The following is a 9,429-nucleotide window of genomic DNA, read 5'->3' on the forward strand; positions in this document are numbered from 1 at the left end:
GCCCCTTTTCACAAGATATAATATAAGTCTCTGATGTCCACAGAGTGTGTATGTGAAGTTTTAGCTCAAAATACCCAACAGATCATTTTTACAGCATGTTTAAATTGTCACTTTTTGGGGCTCAGAAAAACGCGCCTTTTTCACGAGTTCACACTTACATACAATTAGAGGGGGTAAAGTTGAATGCATATTTGGTGTGCTGTCCGGGGGGAGGACTCTGAGCTCGGAGTTCGACCCAAACCAAGAATACTCCCCCCGTATGTAAGTGGTTAGCACTAGTTAACGCATTGACACGGTTGTAAGATTTCAGAAAGCAACGAGTGAAAATGAAATATTAATCTTCACTGCGGTGACTATATCCGGTTGCATTTTAAGACCTTTGAAACGTGGATTTAAGACATTTTAATGCTTATTTTTACATAAAAAGTCTTAAATTTGTTAAAGGATATGTGGACAACCCTGTCCTTTGCTCCTGCACATTACAATAACCTTATCAGATGGGTTTGGATGAGTGTGCATGCGGACATGTGTATGTTTTGACTATATGTTTTTGTCTGTACAATGTCCTAATCAGCATTAAAACCAAACTTTCCGCACAGTTACACATTTACCACATGGCAGGTAAAATTGTTGTGCCGAAGCAAATTTACCCTCATAATATGTATCATACAGGGTACAATAAAAAATCTTTTGTTTCAATGTAATATTAGGGTTGCATTTGTAGTGGCATAGTGATATCTTGGTAGTTATCATTTGGGAATGGGCCAACTGTTTATCAGTATATTGCATGGTTGAGCATTTATGAGTATCAAAAGACAAGAATTCAAGAATTCTGTTTAGAATTCCACTCCTGAAGATGCATTGATCACAAAAACTTATATTTACAATGGCAGATTAATTGTGACTCTGCATAGAAATTATAAGGAATTCAAAGACAAAAATGAATTAAGCACAGTTATTGATTAGCATAAGAAATCTCACTTAGATCATAATGCTCATAAAAGTTTATTAAACAAAGTGAAATACAGCACATTCATTGCTGTTCTGTTTTTGACAGATTAATCAAATACTCAGAATTATCAGATCATTTGCTAATCAAGAGTTTATCTCTTGAGCCCTCGTGGTTGAACCAAACATGATAGCTGACGTAATAACCATTGTTGTACATGTAAAGTTTCTGATCAGTGGGGTTGTAGTCCAGGTAAACATAGGAGTCCTGGAACTTCTCAAAGGGAACACTAACATAGCTTTCCTTTTCTGTGCGAGTGTCAAAGGTGTAAAAGATCTCTTCAGTTTTAGAGTCTACAGACCGTGTGGCATACATAACACCACACACCATAAAAGTGTTTCCTACAGATGGTTTGAAAACACTAGTCTGCCAAACCTTCTCTACCTCAAATGTCTCCTCGTTGATCTTCCCTAAAACCAGTTTACCCTTCGATTCATCTGTGGCGTACGTTACCCACAGGCCGGACTCATCGGCTGCGAAGTCCAGGTTCTGGTTGGCCGAGTAATGGTATGAGAATCTGGTGCTGGCCTTGGGAATCACCTTGAACTGAGCTGTTACACTAGTCATGTTGAACTTTGCCATACCAAAAGTGCTTCTGAACTGATAGTACAGGGTGTTTTCTCGCACAATGTAGTTGTTTCCAGTGCCTTGCCAATCATATTGATTTCTGACGTAAAGCTCATGTTTCTTAAAGACCTGTCTCATGATCAGCTTGTAGTAGTCTGAGTACTGTGTGATTTTAGTGACTATAGTGTCCGTATAGCCGTAGTACCAGTGCATGTTCTCAGAGCCAGGCAAGGGCTTGGAGTCTTTACCCCATCCTCCATACTTGAAACCTCCATTCAAGTCTGCGTTTAGCTGGCTGATGATGGGTTTGCTGATTCTTCTAATTCCACTGTGATTGCAGATTCCTGTTAAACATGTAAATTAGTTAATAAATTATTCAAGACGGGTACACATTCAGTATTTTGATACAGAAAGACTTACCAATGTTGGGGTTAAAGATTTCATTATGGCGTATCTCACATGCCTCTAGTTTCTGCTGAAGAATTAAATATTCTCGACGTGTCACAAGAACCAGGTTCTTGTCGTAGGTGATCTCCAATTGAGTCAGCACAGAAACCACGACACTGATCTGTTTTCATCAAAAAGAAAATTTGATCAAGTTAATCTCAAGCCAAAGGCGGGAAATCACCCAGAATAGTCCACCACAGAGTTCACATGCATGCAATAATGCAATTGTATAGTCTCCAATTCACCTCAAGTCTTTGGTTTGTTGAACACCCAGCAACACTTACTTAGAGAACATGCAAACTCAACCTATTTTGTTGATCCTGGAACAACATTCCTGTCTTAAAATTGTATCATAACCATATCCCTATCCTAAACCTAACCCTAACCATAACTTATCCCTAAAATCAGAGGGAAAGGTGAATAATAGGTGAATAATAATGATGTAGAAGCAACTAGCCCTGTTTGTAAGCCTAAACTGTAAAATCGTTCCTCAAATTTGATTATTTTTTTGGAATATTGTTCCAGGATCAACCAAGATGTTGATCCAGGAACACGTTGTATTTGGTAAAATCACGTTCACCTAATACAGAAAGGCCTCTCGAGCCAAGCAGGAATACGGGACTTTCTTGCTGGACGCAGCAGTGATACCCACTGAGCCTCTGCTTGAGAACTAGAAACTCAAAAAGACCAACTTTGATTGTTGGCTGAGCAAAGACTCGCCTGGACATTGGCAAGAGTTTGAAGGTTAAATACCCTGCTGAAAAGACCAGCATGAATCTCCATGCCAGACTGGTTTTGATTGGTGTTTTTTTTTTTTTTTTTTACTAGTGTAGCTGTTTAACCAGATTGACCATGCTGTAACACCATCTAGCTGGTGAAGATTAGTTTGTGGCTGTAGCTTGAAATCTATGGGAAAAGTTAGTTGAAAAATTTGGTCTTGGAACAGAGATTTTTGAAAAGAATCAAACTCAAGCTTTTACAAAAGCTGTAGGTTTGCTTTGTCGACCCAACCATTATTTTTAAGTGCAGTTTATGCTGACTGATCAGAGGTTCAGAAAGTGTCACCTGTTCGCGTATGGCTATAAGCACGGCAGAGGTGGCTTGTATAGACGCCTGCAGTTCCACAATTAGAGCCTCCACTTGCATGATCTTGATTTTCACTTCCTCCAAGTGGAGCTCACTGTAGGAGTCAGGGTTATTCTCCATCAGCTTGATCAGCACTGTCAGGTTTGTTATCTTTGCCATGTAGATGCTTAGTTTAACCTCATACGTCTCCACCTGTACAAGAACCGTTTAAGAACCGTTAAAGCATCTGCATGTTACTTCATTTTAGTCTCATGAGTTATTGAGATTGTACCAAACCTTGCTAATCTCTATCTCCAGTTTGTGGTTGATCTCAACTGCTGTGCTCTCCAGCGAGATGAGCTCTCCGGTTGGAAATGTGCTGTTGGGCAGGAAAGCCTCACATCTGCATTCTCCACTGGGATCTCCACTGCCTTCAGTCCAGAGACCCTGTGCCAACAGAAGAGAGGTGAAGGCCATCAGCCTTTCTCCTCTTCTACATCAGTTTGCATTTCATGCATTTGTTAAAGAGATTTACATTGCGTTCAAGGAATTCATCTTATTAGTTCATGCCTTCACTGGGAATCAAACCCATGACCTTGGTGTTGCTGGTGCCTTGCTCTACTGCAGGCATGACAAAATAATACCAGCTCTGACCCACCTCAAGTTCTAGCATCAAAGTATGAATAAATTCAATCTGTTCGTCATATAAAGCGATCAAGTCTCTTCAGAACATTAGGACTAAACCACTTTATTCATGTGTACTTTTTGAAGCAACAAATGGTAGTTCCTTAGACTGTCAATGGAGGGACAAAAATCTCTCAATTTCATTTCAAATATCTTCATTTGTGTTCAGAAGATGGATGAAAATTTTACGGGTTTGGAACGACGAGGGTAATTGATGACAGTTATGGGTGAACTAACCCTTTAAGGCTTTACAAGGTTCAGTACCAAAACTACATTGCACTGGGCTGGGTTTCCCGAAACCTTCTTAACACTACGTTGTTCTTAAGTTACACCTTAAGCTGTAGCTTATCGTTAATACGTGTTTCCCGAAACGTTCTTAGTTAAGTATACCTTCTGTAAGTCATACGTTCGGAAGGTTGGTCTCTGGACCACTCTTAGCTTTACCTTATCACTGTTGCAGGTCTATATGAATATAATTCTGAAGTTTTAATACACCCAGACAGTGTTCAGTTAGGCTAATTCAAGTGTTTTCATGCAAAGAATAAAATTGTCATTACACTGATTGTTGTTAGAATTTTAATTATATTATTATATATAATACATTTTTTATAAATTAATTTTAATTAAAGAGCGTTTTTAAAGGCCAGTGAAAGCATAGGCTACAGTCAGTTAAGTTCTATTCGGACGCTAATATTGTTTCTCATGGGCTCGTACGGTATTTTAAACATTTACAGGGGTAAGTCGGTTATTTTAGTGCCGTCCGAATCCATAATATCAGTGTTTTTTCTCACCCAACCCACGTAAAAATCCCTGGCCAAATTAGTACCTACTGTTTTTTGACAAACAGGTCGTGTGGGGATTTAATTGCCGTCTGAATCCACATCTCTGCGTTTACAAGAAGAGATTCAAAATTCACTGTTTAAATCCTTTTTGATCACTACCGAGCACCGTACGTGACGTACACTTTTATTACTGAAATGCTTGAAAGTATTTACAAGAACAATATTTCATCACAGCTTCACCTCAGCGAACACAAATGGGAAAGAGAAAATGTATGCTGTGAAAAAAAATGTAAATGGTTATTATGGCAGCAATAGCCTATATATGATACAATTTTAAAATGTAGGCAATGCTATTATAGGCTATTATAGTTTGGATTATTTTTTATAATATCCCATGAGTCTAAAGTTTCTAAAGTGCTTTTTTTTTAATAAAGAACACCGCTTTCTCACATAAACAGCCCCTGCAAGAGAGAATAATTGATTCTCGAGCCATCGATATCAACCAATTCAGCAGCATCGCCACGGACAGCATCCGGTAACGTCGCACGTAAGAAGGTATCTTAAACAGCTTCCTAAGGTATAGTTTGGGGAACACGCCTAGAAATGGTATACCTTCAGTTAAGTTATACCTTAAGAGTCTTCGTAGTGCGCTAAGAGACAACGTTATCGGGAAACTCAGCCTTGATCTTTAATTCATTTTCAGGTATCTGAGATATTCCAATTTAAAATCTATGAGTGAGCATGGTTTCTCTGGTGTCTCATACACTGTAATTATTTTAAATTGTTAAACCATTCAAATCTCATCTTAAGACCTACTTTTTCATTTTGCTGCTGAGTCAAAGCAATGACCCCAGGTGAAAAAAAAGTGCACTAAAATACATTTTATTTAAGTGCACTTAGTACACTTCCATAATACACTTTCATAATGTACTGAAAGTGCTCTATTTTCGACACACTTATTTTGCACTTAATATACTAAAAGCTTATCTTTAGTACTGCTTAATATAAACTTAAAATCATCTTAGTGTACTCAATTGTGCTTTTTTGAGACACACTGAAGATGAATTTAAGTGTATTTTTAATATACTATTTCATATTTTTTAAAAATGTATTTTGTTACCACTTTAAGTATAATTGAAATCATCTTTAAATACAATAATAAACTATTTAAATTATAATAATATTAAATTATATACAAATTATACTTAGAATGTATTCCTAGATTAAAAAAAGTGCACTAAAATACATTTTAGTATACACTTCCATAATACACTTCCATAATGTACTTAAAGTGCTCTATTTTCGACACACTTATTTTGCACTTAATATACTAAAAGCTTACCTTTAGTACTGCTTAATATAAACTTAAGATCATCTTAGTGTACTCAATTGTGCTTTTTTGAGACACACTGAAGATAAACTAAAGTGTATTTTTAATATACTATTTCATATTTTCAACAAATGTATTTCGTTACCAGTTTTCGTATAATTGAAACCATCTTTAAATACAATAATAAACTATTTAAATTATAATAATAATAATATGTAATTATATACAAATTATACTTATAATGTATTCCTAGATTAAAAAAGTACACTAAAATACATTTTATTTAAGTGCAATTAATACACTTCCATAATGTATTTAAAGTGCTCTATTTTCACGCACTTATTTTGTACTTAATATACTAAAAATTGTTCTTTAGTACTTCTTAATATAAACTTAAGATCATCTTAGTGTACTCAACTGCATGTGCTATTTTGAGACACACTGAAGATGAACTTAAATATGCTTTTAACATACTATTTCAGCTTCAATTTTATCTTTAGATTAAATCTTTAATACATTTTTAAATACACTTATAAATTATTTAAAATATAAGAATATATCAACTGTGCTATTTTTATACAAACTTAAGATGAACTTAAACATGATTTTAAAATATTATTTCAGCTTAAATTTTTTCCCCCCTTAGAGCAATAGAACCCATCTTTAAAACATTTTTAAATACACCTTTAAATTCTTTAAAATATAAGAATATACAATAATATTATATTTATGGAAACTAATTTATTGTAAAAATGTATTTTAACTATGTCAAAAGTACTTTTATAAAACATTTAAATGTTAATGGGTTTTTTTTTTGTCAAGTACACTATTACTGTGTTATCAGTAGCATTTTCTGCCTCATTTATGCTGAATATGTAAAATGCTAAAATGTAAATGGTAAAATTGTCCACCAATGATGAAGGCGTTTAATACAATAATCATTTTAAAGTTAGATGTAATGCATTTGATAAAAATAACCGGTAAATGTAATTCATGTAAATGAAAACACCTATAGTTTAAAAGGATACAGGAGGAATGGTATGTGTACAAACAAAAAGCATCTCTTTCTTAAAAAACACTTTATTTTTTTTAAACATTATTAAAGTCCAAACAGAATGTTGGGAAACAAAATAACACAAGTGGCAAGCTTAAACTAAAAGCATTAAAGGAGTTCACCCAAAAATCAAAATGATCTCAGTTTTTACTCACCTGCGTGTTGTTCTAACCCCGTATGGCTTCCATTTATAATTGCATAACAAAATATTATATTTATGATGTAATCTGAGCGCTGGATAAGTCTTCCATTGACTTCCAAGGGGCTTAAACTTGCTCGATCAGAAAACATATAGACATTGTTTAAAATAGTCCAAGTGACTTCAGTGGCTCAACCATCGAGAATACTTTTTCTGCGCCAAAAACAAACAAAAATAACGAATTTATACCAATATCCATTTACTCGTGTTGTGCTTGAAAGTTGTTTACGTAGTCTATCTGCGCAGCGCTTCTGGGTTCTACGTCACCACACAGGCTCACTATTGGCCAACGCAGGTCTATGTAAACAACTTTCAAGCACAACACGAGTATGGATATTGGAATAAATTCGTTATTTTTGTTTGTTTTTGGCACAAAAAAACTATTCTCGTCGCTTGATAAATAGATGGTTGAGCCACTGGAGTCACTTAGACAATTTCAAACAATGTCTTAATACGATTTCTGATCGAGCAAGTTTAAGCCCCTTGGAAGTCAATGGAAGACTTATCCAGCGCTCAGATTCCATCATAAATATAATATTTTGTGATGCGATGGTTAATGGAAGTCTTAAGGGTTTAGAACAACACGCGGGTGACTAAATACAAAGAACTTTTCGATTTTTGGGTGAACTAACCCTTTAATAAAATGATTAAACTACAGATTACTGTACGTATCTTATATGAACAAAACACAAATTTATATGCACTAAAAATACATTTAAAATATCAATGGTATTTAGTATACTTTCTTAATTACACTTAAGTACTACTTAAGTATTTTCACTAGGTGAAAATAAAGTGTACTTGAGTGCACTAAAAAAACACTTAATTACAAGAAAGTAATTTGTAGTACATTCTTATTTTTTGTGCTAAAAACAACTGTAAAAATAATACATTATAAATAAACTAATTAAAAGTATGTTTTAATTTAAATAGTAATTAAGTGTAATTAATAAAGTACACTAAAAGCCTTATTTTTTAAAAATTTATTTTTAGTGCATTAAAAAAATATATACTTTTGAAAAAATAGACAGAAGAGTTTTTTAGTGTATTTCTTACAAGTACATTTTAACACATTAAAAATAGTTCATTGCTAGTGTAATTTGATAGCTATGTAAAAGTACACTAACAATGAACTATTTTTAATGCGTTAAAAATGTACTTGTAAGAAATACACTAAAAAAACTCTTCTGTCTATTTTTTCAAAAGTATATTTTTTTTATGCACTAAAAATACATTTAAAATATAAATGGTATTTAGTATACTTTATTAATTACACTTAAGTACTACTTAAGTAAAAATATACTTTTAATTAGTGTATTAATAGTGTATTATTTTTACAGTTGTTTTTAGCACAAAAAATATGAATGTACTACAAATGTACTTTCTTGTACTTAAGTGTATTTTTAGTGCACTAAACTACACTTTTTTTTCACCTGGGACAATGGGATCAGTAAGTATCATGTATCCTCTGCTAACCGTTAATTTATCTGTAAAGAGCTTTCAGTTTTTGCTGCTTTCAAACATTAAGAAATAAACTGCACTCACCCCCTCGACCACAGCAGACCTGAAGAGGACGAAATAAAGAAGTGTGATGATCATTGTGCATCAGTTAGTTGTGTTGCAGGAACAGAGTTCACTGGCTTTTAAAGACCATCTTATCGTATATGCCATAAACAGCATCTGGATTTTTCACAGCATTATTGTCTGACAAATGACGATGTTCAAATTTGTTTTTTACACAACACTGCTAAGGCAATTTATTTTATGGATTTAAGGCAGTGGGTATAAACTTGAAACTGAGAGAGGAAAAAACAGGTGTGTTTTCACATGAAATATGTCATCAGCAGTTCAGGACAAGACTCGGCTGTGTTGTGTAATTTAGATAAACTAGCACTTAAAAAGGAATGATGTAAAGAAACACTTACGGATGTTTGTTATCATCAGGTCACCCAAATTATTATTGAGAAATAGGATATTAGAAGAAAAAGTTATTTCTTTATTTATAAAAAAAAGAAGAAGATGTTTACCAACAATCTATAAGCAAAATTAACTAAGGTCCCAAATAAGCAAGACACTATTGAGTAACTTAATTTGGGCTAAATCTGCAACCCTGTAAATATTTTGAGCAATAAATCATAACCGGTGATTTCTTTTCAATTTATACTGATATCAGCTATAATTTGGAATAGACAAATAAATTGTAAGTGTATCCTGGTGCTTTGTATGCTTTGTATAACTTTATATAAAGCTATATATAACTTTACTGGAGCTCTGCAAATCATTTAAATACTT

At 33.9% G+C, this 9,429-nt stretch overlaps 1 protein-coding gene across 1 annotated transcript; it reads right to left on the minus strand.

Annotated features, from left to right (window-relative positions):
* Window positions 1-989: 989 nt before the first annotated feature.
* LOC309479773 (olfactomedin-4-like) lies at window positions 990-8,831 on the minus strand. The gene is made up of 5 exons (XM_082143963.1): window positions 8,683-8,831; window positions 3,386-3,535; window positions 3,089-3,301; window positions 1,997-2,144; window positions 990-1,920 (listed from the first exon to the last, which is right to left on the minus strand). Exons 1-5 carry the CDS (start codon window positions 8,734-8,736, stop codon window positions 1,085-1,087), a joined length of 1,401 nt encoding a protein of 466 aa, XP_082000089.1. The 5' UTR covers window positions 8,737-8,831; the 3' UTR covers window positions 990-1,084.
* Between the last annotated feature and the right edge of the window lie 598 nt (window positions 8,832-9,429).

This window comes from Leuciscus leuciscus (genome assembly GCF_965113295.1).
Source record: "Leuciscus leuciscus genome assembly, chromosome: 17".
NCBI classification, from domain to species: Eukaryota; Metazoa; Chordata; class Actinopteri; order Cypriniformes; family Leuciscidae; genus Leuciscus; species Leuciscus leuciscus.